At 45.4% G+C, this 15,925-nt stretch overlaps 1 protein-coding gene across 3 annotated transcripts in view; it reads right to left on the bottom strand.

Annotated features, from left to right (window-relative positions):
* UNC45B (unc-45 myosin chaperone B) overlaps nucleotides 1-15,925 on the bottom strand; it is a 33,846-nt gene continuing 17,921 nt past the window's right edge. For all 3 annotated transcript variants that reach the window (XM_049771489.1, XM_049771491.1, XM_049771494.1), the window contains 8 exons: nucleotides 14,694-14,834; nucleotides 12,841-12,968; nucleotides 11,671-11,737; nucleotides 10,429-10,542; nucleotides 10,009-10,124; nucleotides 6,971-7,088; nucleotides 3,142-3,297; nucleotides 1-261 (listed from right to left, as the gene is read on the bottom strand). In XM_049771489.1, the coding sequence (XP_049627446.1) occupies nucleotides 1-261; nucleotides 3,142-3,297; nucleotides 6,971-7,088; nucleotides 10,009-10,124; nucleotides 10,429-10,542; nucleotides 11,671-11,737; nucleotides 12,841-12,968; nucleotides 14,694-14,834 (1,101 nt within the window). The remainder of the gene's footprint in view (nucleotides 262-3,141; nucleotides 3,298-6,970; nucleotides 7,089-10,008; nucleotides 10,125-10,428; nucleotides 10,543-11,670; nucleotides 11,738-12,840; nucleotides 12,969-14,693; nucleotides 14,835-15,925) is intronic.

The raw sequence follows: 15,925 nt of genomic DNA, 5'->3' as shown, positions 1-15,925 counted from the left end.
TTAAGACACAGGCTTAATGATGCCATAATCCATGCACTTGATGAGACATTCCCGCGCTGTCTGAACCACTACTGCCCTCTTCTCATCAGGCTCCTGTTTGCCCACTATAGTCAGGATCTCCAATAGTTCACTCTCCACCAGCTTCTTGGCCAACTCAGTATCAGCTGCAAGCAGGTTGTAGGCAATAACGAGGCCCCGGTGTTGGACTGACAGCCGGTCATGCAAGCAAAGCCGCTGTAGGATCTCTAACCATTGGGTTGTCTAGAGAAAGACAAAAAGGTATGGTGCAGGGTTGGAGAGATAGCATGGAGGTAAGGCATTTGCCTTGCATGCAGAAGGACAGTGGTTCGAATCCCGGCATCCCATATGGCCCCCTGAGCCTGCCAGGAGTGATTTCAGAGCATAGAGCCAGGAGTAGCCCCTGAGCGCTGCCGGGTGTGACCCAAAAATAAAAACAAAAGGTATGGTATAGAGGGTGGCAGGTAGGACATTTGTCTTGCACAAAGCTGACCCAGATTCAATCTCTTAACACCCTTTCTGTCCCCCCAATTCCAGCAGGAGTGATCCCTGAGCACAGTCAGGAGTAAAGCCTGAGAACTGCCAGGTGTGGTCCCCAAACCAAAAACATAACAAGATTTGAAGCAATCAGTGGGGTATGAAAGACATAGATTTTAGACTAGCTCAGCAGAAAGCATGGGCCAGATCTAGATTCTAGACTCTGAACAAGCAAGTGCATCTGCTTATCTGTATTTTTTTACATGAAGATTTCAAAAGTTTTCATTTTTTATACTTTACAGTTTTCTTTATGTGTATATATATATATATATATATATATATATATATATATATATATATATAAAACCCTGATCTGTATTTGGCATTGATATGTTCACTTGAGCTCCTGAGCACTAGCTAAGAGATGCTTACTCAATTCCTTGCTAGAAGAACTAAGACAGGAATTAAAGAACTAAAAGGAACTTGGAATGTTTCTATTCCTTTCACTTTATGAGAAGAGGGACTGAAGTCCAGGCAGGGGAAATAATTGAACTAAGGCCACACATTTGTAAATAAAAGAGGATAAATATCCACCCATTTCCATCTTGGGAAGCAATGGGACATATCTGAGTGAAGGGATTACTAGCATGTTCAGAAAGGAAGGTTCTAACACTGGGCATATGGGCAATGCCAGTTTCCGTTAATCCAAGTGCCTTTTGACACCTGAGTTTCAGACACGTGTTTCACCAGCTCTCACTTCAATGGGAATCAACATTGAATTCTGAAGTGTGTCTTCTCCAATACATCCCTCTAGTATCACAAATGAAGAAGCAGCCCAGAGTACAGGGAAAGCAGGGACCTTGACAACTCTGATCAACCCAAAGACCAGAACCAGGAGTCTGGAAGCTCTTGGGAAAATAAACAAGACGTATCTTGGCAGTAGAGTAAATAGTAATCATGATTTTGGAGTGAGAGTCAAGCACTCAGACCCAGCTTAGCCATGGATTAACAGCATGACTTTTATGCACAGGAATTTCTACCACAGAAAAAGGAAAGGAAAGTTCAGCTTCCTGGGGGTTGAAGTAATAGTAAAGCAGGTAGGACACTTGCTGTGCACACAACCAAACTGAGTTTGATCCCCAGCACCCCATATGATCTCCAAGCACAAGTGATCTCTGAGCCAAGAGTAAGTCCTGAGCTCTGCTGGGTGTGGCCCCAAAACAAAACAAAAAGAAAGGCATATCCCAGTTGATGTGAGGCTGTAGAGTGGTTCAAAATCCATTATGAACTCGGGGTTGTACAAATCTAGGTCTGGGGAGCTTTACAGAGTCCCCGAAATGCCAGTGTGGAAAGAGGGATACAGCCAAAATTTCTAAGGTTCTCAGAAAAGAGGAAGTGGCCAGGAGTGAAGCAGCAATTCTGAAGGATTTCAATCCCTTCCCAGATACTGTGTGAGAAGTTGGCCTTGGATCAGTTATTTTTCTGCACATACTCTCTTCATCTATAAAATAGGAATAATAATAATCACCAGCTTCCACAAGGCTGTTGGGATGAGGCAGTGGCTTAATGGTTGTATGCACTCAGAACAATGCCTGGAGTAATGCGAAGAAGCACAGAGCACCAGAAACACTCCACTTCAAATGTTCTGAATCAACATAACTAGGAAAGGTTTTGTTTTTCTTTGTTTTTTGTTTGTTTATTCATTTTTTTTCTTTGTTTTTCTTTGGTTTGGGGGCTACTTCAGACTATGCTTAGGGATCATTCCTGGTATTGTTTGGGGTCTTTAAACAGTGCCAAGTCTTAGAACCTAGGTCAGCCACATGCAAGGCAAGCACCTTACCTGATGTATTATTTCATAGCCCCTCTGGACAAGTTTTAATAAGCTACCTGCCACCCCCTTACTCACTCCTTATGCCAGTGCCAAGGATGACTCTTGCAGACTTTACAGTTTGGATAAACCTGCCTTAGAGAAAGTGCTAAAGCCCAGGACCCAGACAGGGTAAGTGATATCTAGCAGAGGGACCCCTCCAGGGAGCCAGAACACCTAGATAACATAGACAGACAGACAGACAGACACAGACACAGACACACACGTGTGCATGCACACACAAATCTACAAAGAACTTGTCTTTAAAGCAGACTTGAGCCCATCTGAAATGAGATGTTTTGTTTTTCACTCCACTGAAAATGTCAATGTCTACATTCAGTTGGGTCAAACAGGGAAAATTCTCATTGGCACTGGTTTTTGGGTCTGTGCAAAAAGCATTCCCATTATACCTGCTATGGAGCCACAGTCCCACTAAAGATCAGTGATTGTGTCCACTAAAAGAAGTAATTCCCCAAACATATTCTGGTGGGGAGCTCAGGGGTTTCAAGCCCCAACAGTGTCATTGTTATTATTAGTCTGTTAGTCTGGGGTCCTGAATTAAAAGCATCATCAAAGACAATGAATAGAATTGCAGTAGTAGGGACTTGAATTTGCCATTTGAGTACTCAAATATGGAATGTAAGGGGTCAAATAGGGCAGATGGACAGAAGAGATAGGCAGGAGCAGGGCTGGCCTCCTCCAGAGCCTCATCTAGGGCAGTGTGGACTGGGCAAGAGTTTCCTGGAGCCAGGTCTTCCCTCCCCAGGACCCATTCTCACCACTTCAGTCATCTTGAAGCAAAGCTTCTTGTGTGCAGCTGTGAGCATGGCCAGGGCCCCCGCTGCTGCATTCTGCACTTTGTCATCATCCTCCCCACACAGCAGCACCACCAGCTTCAGCCGATCATTCCCATCAGCCAGGAACCTCTCCTGCACCTATGTGAGGCAAGCACAGCTCTGAGAAAAACACACTACTTGCCCTTCTGGATAGGGAAAGGCATACCCAAATCAAAAGTTTCTGACAAGTGGGACCAGAGTAAATAGTACAGTGGGCAGGGACCTTTGCCTTGCACATGGCCTATTCAGGTTCATTCCCCCACCATCCTCCCTATATTCCCCACCCTACCACCCCACCTATAAACAAAACCAAATCTGTGACCCAAGGTACCTCAGAGTTTTCCTTGGAACTCTCCATCATGCTACCTCCCCCTTCTTCCCAAGTCTTTCCTGATTAGCTGGACCAAGGAGCTACAAATTTTCAAGCCAAAGCTTTAAAGAGAATGAGTGGCTCCACCACCTCTGTCTGCATTCAGTGACCCACATCAGAGGAATGAGACAAGCAAGGAGTCCTGAAAGGTAGAAATGCCTGAAGAAACAATCATGCTGCTCTCCCACTGTGGGCAACTGTGCTGCTTCTCTTGCATCAGATGGGGAGTGTTAGAAAATGATACTGCAGGCCAGAGAGATTGGACAACAGGTAGGTACTTGTCTTGCATGCTGCTAACCCTGCTTCAATTCCTGACACCACATATCATCCCCTGAACTCCCCCAGGAGTGAGCACTGTCTGGTATGGCCCCCAAGCAAACAATATATGTCACTGTAAATCCTGTAGGCACAGGGACATATACAGGCAAGGAAAGGAACCACTAGTATAAGAGTTAGTACTGGGACCAGAGAGAATGCATGGATTAATGCACTTCCCTTGCATGCAGCCAATCCCAATTTAATCTTCAGCATCATACAGGGTTCCCAAGCACCACTATGAGTGACCCTGGAGCACAGAGCCAGGAGCAATTCCTATGTGTAGCCCCAAAACCAAATAAAGAGCTGACCCCTGTCTCTACCAGGAGAGGAAGCAAGACCTTTGTGGGCCCCAGCCCTGACACATGGTAGCAAACTGACCCCCATTTCCAGCTCTTCCAGAAAATTAGATTGAGGGGCCTGAGTGATAACACAGCATGTAGGATGTTTGCCTTGTAAAAAGCCAACCCAGGCTAGATCCTGGGAATTCCATATGGTCCCCCAAGCTTGCCAGGAATAATTTCTGAACACAGAGCCAGATTTAACCTTTGGTGCTGCTGACTGTAGTCCACAAAGCCAAATAAATAGATAAATAATAAAACTGATTGATTGCACTTAAGGGCATCTCATTGGGTCGCTCTTCCTAAGAAGTGCAGCTTTCGGGCCCGGAGAGATAGCACAGCGGCGTTTGCCTTGCAAGCAGCCGATCCAGGACCAAAGGTGGTTGGTTCGAATCCCGGTGTATGGTCCCCCGTGCCTGCCAGAAGCTATTTCTGAGCAGACAGCCAGGAGTAACCCCTGAGCAACGCCAGGTGTGGCCCAAAAACCAAAAAAAAAAAAAAAAAAGTGCAGCTTTCAAGGGGCTCAAAGGCAGCAGTTGCCCATATTATAATATTTCACCTGCAATAAGGAAAAAAAAAAGGCATTTCACCTACTTCTTTCTGAAGCTAGAGCAGTATCCTCAGAGGCCAGGGGATAACTAGGGTAATCAGTATAGCTCTTGTCCTGGGGGTACACAGTGGGAGCTGGGAAACAGCTCCCTAAAATTAAATTCCCTCTCTCCCTCAGACATGACCCTGAGTGAATATCACCAATGGGACATGAACAGAGACCAGAGTCCTGGTTGTGTGCCTTAAAGCTGGAATCATGCATAGAGTACTTGCCTTGCACATGACCAACCTGGACTCAATCATGTACACTTCGTATGGTCCTGTGAACCCTACCAAGGGTGATTCCTGAGTGCTGAGCCAGAACTAAACCCTGAGCACAGCCTCTGATGAGGCCCCAAAACAAAAACAGAAGTATGTGCTTTGATGCTAGAAACCTGGGTCTGATCCTCAGCATTGCAAACAATCTTGAGTAATGAAACATGAGCACAGGGGTTATTGCTTCTGGGCCTCCCCAGGGATCTCTCTCCTCCTCACCATTCCCAAGGGAACAGAGAAAGACAGTTCTTTTTGGGGGGGCACACCCAGTAGACACTCAGGGTTTACTCCTGACTATGCACTCAAAAATTGCTCCTAGCTTGGGGAACCATATGGGGTGCTGGGGATTGAACACAGATTCGTCCTGGGTCAGTCGCATGCAAGGCAAACACCCTACTGCTGTGCTGTTGCTCCGGCCCCAGAAAGACAGTTCTTGATGAAGTTAGGATCCCTCAGTTACTCTTGGAAATGAGCCACATGAACAATTGTGAGTGTTGATGTGCAAGAGACATGAACTTCTGTCTTTGGAGGCCACTGTAGGGTAGGATTTTGTTGACACTGGGGCTCACCTCCCACCTTCTCTACTTCCCCTTTTTTTGTCTTTCCCACATGACTTCATCATAGGCCAGCTTTGACAAAGTGCTTCTTGTAGCAGTTCTTGTTTTAATTTATCCTCGTGGTTCCAGTTCCTCCTCTGACAGTAAGAAAATTAAAATCTCAAGTTTTTGGGGTTTTATTTTTTCTGGTTTTCGGGCACATTAGACAGTGCTCAGGAGCTACTCCTGGCTTTGTGTTTGGGGATTTGCTGGTGGAGCTTGTGATATCAGGTGTTGAGTTCAGCCATCTCCTTGACCTCCTGAGTTAAGTATTGAGGGAACACAGTGCGTCTTACACTAGGGAGGGTCTAGGATTTATACCCAGTATCTTCCTGTGATGAGGCCACACCCACAGGCTCAGTGGTGTACTGGCAGGTAATTTATCCCATCAGACCATGGGCTTGGTCTGAAACATTTTATTTTCTTTTTTTTTTTTTTTTTTTTTGAAACATTTTATTTTCATAAGCACTACAGTTATTCTGTGAAGAGTTTAGAGTGTGTAGTAGCTTCTATAGAAAATGTGATGATTCATTCACACTTAAAATAGTCTAAAAGTGTTTATAATTATTTTTGCATTTTTTTAAATTTATGTGGAATTTCAATAAACATAAACAGTTTTCCAGCCTTTCTGGCTTCTTACTATTTCATTTGGGGAGCTATACCTCCAGCATAAAGCTTGAGGGATCATCGGATGCTGAGGACTGGCCTAGCTTCTGCATGTAAAGAATGTCCTTTGAACTCTCTCGTGGGTACTTTTGAGTTTTTTCTGATCTCTAAGAATCCATGGTCTCATATCCTATTTTTTATTTTCAGGCCACACCCAGTAATTACCCCGGCTCAGGAGTTACTCCTGGTACTGAATTCAGGAATCACTCCTGGTGGTGCTTGGGGAATCATAAGGGATGCTGAGGCACGAACCTAGGTTAGCCTCATGCAAGGAAAACACCTAACCTGCTGTACTAACGCTCTGGTTCTTTATATCCTACATTTCCCTGAGATGCTTTAGACCTAAATAAGTTGGGCATGTGGTATCACCTATCTTCCACCTATCTTTTAGGGAAAAGCTTAGGAATAATATTCTGTGTGCTTCCCTTTGTCTCCTTGGATTCTTTAGTACCCTCATTCCTCTTAGAATCCTTATAAGGAGAGCTGTAACCCAGAAAAGATGTGGTGGGTTCCTGGTTTCTCTGACAAAATAGAACCTTCATCATTGAGACAGTCCACAATCACACCTCAGGTGGCTTCAGTGTTTTGGTCAGGATCATCCAAGTCCCCCATTCTCTCACCTCCTTATTTACCACCATGTTGCACATGCACTCAGTAGCCGCTTGCCGCAGTTGGTCATGGTTCTCAAACATGTAGTTCTCGATGTCTGGCAAGGCCTTCTCCTTAAAGATCTTCTGCCTGGTGTGGAAGCAGGGAGGGAAAGAGATCCTCTAAGTGCTCTGAAGTGATTCTTTGGGAATTGGAGCAAGTTTGATTCAATCCCCATTCTAGAAGTGTTTCTCTATCATCCTCAGCCAGCCATTGGTCTCAATGGCATTGATCCCACCCCAGTTCCAATGTGAGCACCTATGGGCATAAATAAAATGGCACAGGGATCATCTGGGTCACAGTAAAGGATTTTGGGAAGAATGTGTCAGGTGGCAGGAGATACTTTTGTGATATGGTGAGAGGAGAAATTCCTCTGTTAATAATAGCCTTTCTCAGCCCATCAGCAGGAACCCAAAAGTCAATACTCAGGTAGTACCTATACTCCTGAGCCACCAGAACTTCCAGAGCTACACAGGAAGTACTTGTGAAACTGCCCAGTGTCAGAGACTGAACTAAGGACCTTGCATGTGCCTACCACTTTAAGTGACCTCTCTGGTTCCTATCTCTCTTTGGTCTGGTAACTATGAGGTCAGGACATATAAAGTCTGGGACCTCTCTTGTCACTGGGATAAGGGGAAACTCCTATACATAAATTAAGATAATATAGACAGGAGAGGTGGGGAGAACCATGCCGTGAGTCAACTTTGTAACCCTGGCCCCAAGTCACGCCTGAGTCTACTACCCAAGCTTCTGTGTCAAATTGTCAAACTTCTGCCAAATTGGTTCAGCTGGTCCATGTAAGACAATATGTACAGAAGAGGCAAAAATAACCATACCTGCGACAACTTTGTTGTTGTTGGGTTTTTTTTTTTTTAATTATTTTTTTTCTCAGAGCCAGGAGTAACTCCTAAGGGCTGCTGGGTGTGGACCAAATACAAAAAAAAAAAAAAAGAAAAGAAAAGGAAGGAAGGGAGGGAGGGAGGAAAGAAAGAGAGGGAGGGAAGGGAGGGAGGGAGGAAGGGAGGAAGGAAGGAAGGAAGGAAGGAAGAAAGAAAGAAAGAAAGAAAGAAAGAAAGAAAGAAAGAAAGAAAGAAAGAAAGAAAGAAAGAAAGAAAGAAAGAAAGAAAGAAAGAAAGAAAGAAAGAAAGAAAGAAAGAAAGAAAGAAAGAAAGAAAGAAAGAAAGAAAGAAAGAAAGAAAGAAAGGAAGGAAGGAAGAAAGGAAGGAAGAAAGGAAGGAAGGAAGAAACAAAGGAAGGAAGAGAGAGAGGAGGGAGGGAGGGAGGGAGGGAGGAAGGAAGGAGGAGGAAGGAGGGAGGGAGGGAGGGGAGGGAGGATGGGAGGGAGGGAAGGAGGAAGGAAGGAAGGAAGGAAGGAAGGAAGGAAGGAAGGAAGGAAGGAAGGAAGGAAGGAAGGAAGGAAGGAAGGAAGGAAGGAAGGAAGGAAGAGCTCCCACCTGGGACAACTTTGTAACACCTGCACCAAGCTACAGCTAAGTCTATACCCAGGTTTTGTATCATGATTGCTGCCTAACTGGTATAGCTGCAGGGCAGGTAGCAGAGAATGAGACAAACAAACACACAAGGACTGTCCAAGTTTTAGGGTCACCTGAGAAGCCATGAGTAAGCTCATAAGTTGACCATTTTTTAGTACAATAAGTCTCCTGCACTCTGTTTTATAATGCGTGAGTCATTGTTTAAATTGACAGAGGCATCAAGGATAGCAAATACCAAAATTTAAGGGCAGAGATTGGGATGTTTCTCATAGCCAATAAACAAGTACCTTTAAAGTATAAAGTCATGACAATTCCCTGTTCTATTCTTTCCTATCTTGCCCTCTGGATCTAAAAGACCCTAAACTGTTTTCATTCTATTCTTTCTTTGGTGAAAGTTTGCTTCCTAGTTATCTGGGAGACATAAACTGCTTTAGCCACAGGACTATTGACCTTGATATTTGTGTTAGGAATATGATTTCTCGCACTTTGCATTTATATGAGGCAATAAATTCCCTTTATGGAGCAGAAGAGATAGCTCAAAGGATTCAGCATATGCTTTGCATGCAGAAGGTCCAGGTTTGATCTCTGGCACCATATGCACTTCTGAGCACTGCCAAGAGCAACTCCTGAGAACCACCAGGTGTGACACAAAACAATTATTTTGTTGTTGTTGTTGTTGTTGTTGTTGTTGTTTGGAGGGGTCACACCCAGCAGCACTCAGAGGCTACTCATGGCTCTAGGCTCAGAAATCACTCCTGGCAGGCTCAGAGGACCAATGGGATGCTGGGATTTGAACCACCGTCCTTTTGCATGCAAGGCAAACACCCTACCTACATGCTATCTCTCCGGCCCACAAAACAATTTTTAAAAAATATTAGGGACGGGGGCCGGCGAGGTGGCGCTAGAGGTAAGGTAAGGTAAGCCTTGCAAGCGCTAGCCAAGGAAAGATCACGACTGCGGTTCGATGCCCCAGCGTCCCATATGGTCCCCCCAAGCCAGGGGCGATTTCTGAGCGCTTAGCCAGGAGTAACCCCTGAGCATCAATCAGGTGTGGCCCGAAAAACAAAAAAAAAATATTAGGGACTAGAGAGATAGTATAGTATGACTCAGGTTCTATCCTTTGTACTCCATGTGGTCCTCCATACCTACCAGTAGTAACTCCTAAGCACAGTAAGCCCAGAGCACTGCTGAGTGTACTCCCCCCCCCAAATTTTAATCCACAAATATATTCCCTTTATAGGCTAAAACCAGTTGGAAATGATATTTTACCACACGAATCCTGCTGTTGGACAAATACACTCCAAATTCTTGCCTGTTTGCCTATCTGGCAGGGCCCTGCCACCTTTTGCTTTCTTCAGGTTTTCCCAAGCACTCAGTGGAGCCCTCTCCTCATGCTACTCCATCACTTCTACCCTTGCCCACAGAGGGGCACAATCTTCCCATATATTGTATGTGGACTGTCACCCAGACACTCCATGGGACACCTCTGCCCAACCCGCTGGTTCCAGTCCCCTCACCGGAGTTTCTCGCTGCGCCCTGACAGGTTGGTGAGGCCCAGGAGTGCCTCATAGTTCTGGAGTCCATCCCGCTGCGTATCCAGGAGACTCACGAGGGGCCGCACTACCTCATATACCTGAGATGGAGGACAATGAAGGGGTCAGGTAAAGAGCAGTGTGCCCAGGCCCAATCATGTGAGGTGCCCTGCTTCTGATCCCAGTGCCTGAGCCCATCTTCAAGGGGACCCTGAACTGTAGGATCACCCACTTTGAGGATGAGCTACTTGGTTTCTCAGAAGTCAGCCCTGTCTGTCAGAGACTGATCCAGGTGGAAATCCAGGTGTCCCCAAAATTGCCAGGTAGGTCCAGGAAAGGGGGCAAGTCCCATGGAAGCAGAGACGGTCCCTGTTATGGTCCAATCACCCTTCCCCAGATACCTACCCGCTCCTCAGGAAAAGCGATGTCAGGGTTGGACACAGCAGCAATCTTGGCAAGGCCATGGGCTGCTTTTACTTTACCCACATCAGTGCCCTCCAAGGCCAGGGGGATCAGGGCCTGCAAGAGAGGACAGTTACTTCCCTCACAGACATCAGGGTTCCTCTGGCCACCCCATCAGCATTTCAAGAGACACACACATTTATCATGGACTCACTCCCTTCAGTCCCCAAAACACCCTTATACATTCATCCCACCTGGGGAACAGAAACAGAAGATCAATATTCTTATTTTTAATAAGTCAGAACCATTATAGAAGTAGCCATATACTGGAGCTTATGAGGAGTCCAGTATCTGAAGTGCATTTTCTCCAATTGAGTGACATTTCTGCACAGTGAACTTTTTTTTACAGGGAACAGTTACTGGGGGAGGGAAAGCGATTTGCCAGATGTCAATAAAGGGAAAAGCTACAAATCCTCTACAACTAAGTCCAGGGCCTCTGTAGGGGGTGATGGTGGGGGCTGTACTTTCTATCTATAGAGAGAGCAAGGAAGGAAATGGACTTTTAAGAATAAGGTGGAATGTGTCCACCCTGTGACACAATAGAAAATCCAAAAGAGATTGGAGCTGAGAGCCCAGATAACACAAGGAGGTTAGGCTTGGGTGGGAGCATAAGATTTGGGGGCTATACTCACATAGATCCACATGTACACACATATACATGTATCTGATTATTCCACTGTCCCCAAGGGGGAAATGTGTGCTCACTTATTGCACCCAAACTATACACACTTATACTTACACACAATAATACATATATACAAATGCATACACACATACAACCAGGGTCAGAGCCATAGTACAGTATGTAGGATATGTTAGGTATGTATACCTTGCACACAGTCTAAGCATATTCAATCACCAGCACCTCAAATGGTCCACCAAGCACTGTCAGGAGTTAGCACTGAATGCAGGGCTTAGGAATAAGGCCTGAGCACAGCCAGGTATGGGCCAAAAAACAAAATTATACCCATATACACTCAATCATGTTTATACATACTGTCATACAGTCATACATGCATACATATATGCCATATACATCCACACATACTTACATATACATTCAGTTGTATCTCTGTCACACTCATATGTATATATGCATATGTATGCTTATATACATATGCACATTCATACTGACATGTATATGTGTACCCTTCCCACTAGAACACCTAAGAAATCCTTGTTTACCTTGCCACCACCTTGAGCCACAATGGTACCTCGGTCTTTTGGGTTGTCACAGAGTGCCAAGAATACCCTGCAGGAGGGGTCAGAGTGATAGTATGTACAGCTGGTAGGGCATTTGCCTTACATGTAGTCAACCTGAATTCAAAACCCATCATCCCATATGGTCCTCCAAGCACTGCCAGGAATGATTCCTGAGAGCAGAGTCAGGAGTAATCCCTGATCAATTCTGTATATATAGTCCTAAAACTAAAACAAGAAACACAACAAAAAAGAATATTCTGTAGGATCTGGTAAGGGACACTCGGTGTACCAGCATATCCTTCAGGAAGCAGCAGGTCATCCTGGCCCAGAACCCATGGAAATTTAGAGCAACAAATCCAGGACTCAGCAGAGGAAACTGTTACTCGGACATAACAGTGCCCAGGGAGACTGCAGACCCCTACTCTGGTTCCAGACACCTCTGCATGGCAGCACTCAGACCACCCAATCCCTTACCTCAGGCTGTTTCATCCAGCACAATGAGCCTGTGCTTCCACACATCAGACAAACCCAGAAGACCCCAACCTCCTCCTACTCTCTACATCTTTGTGGGTGCTCAGGACCCCTCCTCCCCAACACTTCTCTTTTCCACTAAGCCACCATATCCTCTAAGGACCCTCCTGGTCCCTCACTCCCCTACCATCCATTCCCGCTGGCTAGAGGTCATGGTTATAGTCCCTGTAACCCTCTGTATAGCCATATCAGAACTGTAGTCTGGAGCTGGAGTGATAGCACAATAGGTAGGGTGCTTGCCTTGTACACGGCTGACTGGGGTTCAATCCCTAGCATCCCATATGGTCCCCTCAACCTGGCACAGAGTCAGGAGTAAGCCCAGAGTACTGCCAGGTGTGGCCCCCTGCCAAAAAAAAAACAACAACAAACAAACAAACAAAAAAAAAAACGAACTGCAGTCTACCACCAGGCAGCACTGACAGTGCCAGAGGACAGAGGAACCATGTTCCCAAATGGACAGTCATTCTTTCCTCAGCTGGGAACACTTTTCAATGTTGATTCCCTGTTGGAGTCTTCTCGAACTCTGTCCACCTGGCTCATTTATTCTGCACTCACTCACTCCCCAGTTCCTTCCTTTTCCCTCCCTAGTCTGCCACCTCCCTCTCTCAGCTGCCACCACACCTGGCCAATAATTCTTTAGTCTGGTCTGTGAGGATGGCACTGTCTGCCTTCACCATGCAGGCCAGTGCGGAGATGACACCAGCCTTCAGGAGCCGCTTCACCCGTATGTCTATGAAGTCCTTCTTGTCCTGGGGAGAACAAAAGGTCATGGAGAGGGGCTGGGATGCTTGTCAGTACCAGAGCTACAGATGGTTCTGAGAAGGTGGAGAACAGCACCCCCATATACACACACCCAATAGCTCCACCTCCTGACCTCTAACTTGGCAAAAAGGACTTGGCAGATATGAATAAATCAAGGGTCTTCTAGATTACCCTGGATTATCCAGACAGGCCCCAAATAATCTCAAGAGCCTTATAAAGAAGAGGACAGGTCAGAGTAAATAGAAGAACCTAGATGCAAGCAAGAGGTTGTATAGTCCAAGATCTGAACTAAGGAAAGTGTCCTAGATAATAGCTGAAAAATACTGGGAAATCCTGTAGCCTAGCTCTGGGTGCTGACAGGACAAACATATATGCTTTATGCCCGCTGTTCACAATACATCTGCCTTTGTAGCATTGCCTGCAAATAATGGTATTTATATCCAAATGGCTCATCATAGAAACAAGCTTTCCCACTCCTGCCTTAGAATCACCAGAACTGTTCTTCTGATCCCAGATATACCCAAGGGAAATCTGGACTTCAAGAAGCAGAAGATAAGAAATATATGGCCATTAGGTGGGTGAGAGAAGAAAAGCAAAAATGTTCAAGAATTGGGGCCGGAGAGATAGCATGGAGCTAAGGCATTTGCCTTGCATGCAGAAGGTTTGAATCTCGGCATCCCATATGGTCCCCCAAGCCTGCCAGGAGCGATTTCTGAGTGTAGAGCCAGGAGTAACCCCTGAGTGCTGCTGGGTATGACCCAAAAACAAACAAACAAAAAAATGTTCAAGAATTCCACAGCAAGGTGGGAAACATCTTTCTCAAAATTAGGTCCAAAATAAAAAGTACATTCTAAGGAATGACTATTTAAGGAAGAAAAAATGTCTAGGGGCAAGAGTGGGGAGAGTGCTTGCCTTGCATGTACTTGACCTGTATTCTATTCCCAGCATCCCATATAGTCCCTAAATACCTTCCAGGAGGAATTTCTGTGGGTAGAACCAGGAGTAATCCCTTGACACTGACAGGTATGGCCCCAAAACAAATAAATCAAAATAGTTTTACTAGTTGAAAATACGATATATGTATTTATATATGTATATCATATAGAAAGTAAATAGTGGGGTGCGGGAGTCACTGAATTGGCCTTCAGGAATATGACCCGATGCTAAGTACTCAATCTAAGCATAAGCTTCTTTGTTTCAGTACATCACTTTTCTTTTCATTACATTACTTTTCTTTTCGTAGTTCTTAGAATGTTGTTACAATTTTGTGCTCAATTTTGGGGAACTACAGTTAACACATTGCTCTGTTGGTCCTTCTCTGTCCCTCTCCTCCATATCCTTAGTGTCACCTCTCATTATTCTAACTAATAGTCATGTTCCAAAATCCACATCAGAGCATCAAATATTACAAGATTTTCAGGCATAAAAGACAACTAACTGTATGATGTCCAAAATTAATAAAAAACAAACTGCAAAATGTTTGTTGTGACTCCATTTGTTTTCTCTTCTGATCTGGCCTCCTCCATAGAAAATTCAAATGAAAACAAGACCTGAATCCCACCTGGTGCCATCAAAGTCCAGTTCCTAGACTTAGTTTATCCAACTCTCACCAAATCCTCTCTCACCTCCTCCACCCCCAAATCAAGCTCTTTCATTCCACCTCCTCACAGATCTAGGTGCATGTACCCCCTCTTGAATTATTCCCAGCCCACCTTAGGGTGCTCCTCAGGCACATGCTGCTTGGAGAACTTGGCGAGTTGTACCAGCTCAGGAATGACTTCCTTGACATCATAGCTGTTGGTGCAGTTTACAAGGGTGGTGGCTACTGAGTACAGGATGGTCTTGTCAGTGGTCTGGATCAGGTGGGGAAGGAAGGACAAGAAAGCAGAAAGGAAATTTTAGAACAAGTCTCTGCTTCTGGGCTGAGAGTGAGAGAGAGCTCAAGGGACTGGAGCACCTGCTTTGCATGCAGGAGGCCTGGCTTGGATCCCCTGGCACCACACAGCCCCTGAGCACCATCAGATGTGGTTCCAAAAACAAAACAAAAAATAAGACAGTTGCTGGGGCTGAAAGATAGCATGGAGGTAAAGCATTTGCCTTGCATGTAGAAGGACGGTAGTTCGAATCCCGGAATCCCATATGGTCCCTGAGCCTGCCAGGAGCTATTTCTGAGCGTGGAGCCAGGAGTAACCCCTGAGCGTTGTGGCCGGTGTAACCCAAAAACAAACAAACAAACAAACAAAACAAAACAAAAGACCAAAACACCTCTGCTTCTAAGACCATTCCTGGTCAGCCTGTCATATGGGAGGAAAGTGACTAATGGCTCAACTGGAAGGAGGACAAGAGGCACAGAGGAAGAACAGAGACTTCTCATCCTCAACAGTGGGAGTGAGAACCTTGGTACATTTACCAAAGTCCTGGCTCTGGACCTAAGAGAAAGTTCCTTTCATACTTCCTGCCTCCTGTGTGTGTTTATGGGGAGGTGGGGAGAAGGGATGAAAGGAACCAACAGAGAAAAGGAAATAAAAGGCTGAGAAAGAGAAGAACAGTCCAGAAGAGGCAGGCACTGTCTCTGGGTCCTTTTAGGACTCACTTCCTATGGACTTCAGGAAAAAATATCATGGCCATATCAATAGCACAGTGTGGCCAACCAGGGTTCAATCCCCAGCATCCTACATGGTCTCCTGAGTACCATCAGGAGTAACTCCTGAGCATCAGTGGGTATGCCCCCCAAACACACACACACACACACACACACACACACACACACACACACACACACACAAACACTAGAAATACATACACACCCTGATTATCATCTCCCTCCCTGGAAACTGAGGAACTGGGCATCCATTGAAAGATAAAGGGCAGGGGCCAGAGCACAATGATAGGGCATTTGCCTTCTACATGGCCAATCCTGGACACATCCCATATGGTCCCCCAA

This window comes from Suncus etruscus, chromosome 1 (assembly GCF_024139225.1).
Source record: "Suncus etruscus isolate mSunEtr1 chromosome 1, mSunEtr1.pri.cur, whole genome shotgun sequence".
NCBI classification, from domain to species: Eukaryota; Metazoa; Chordata; class Mammalia; order Eulipotyphla; family Soricidae; genus Suncus; species Suncus etruscus.
Note: the sequence above shows the minus strand (reverse complement) of the source record. Positions and strands in the feature narration are given on the sequence as shown.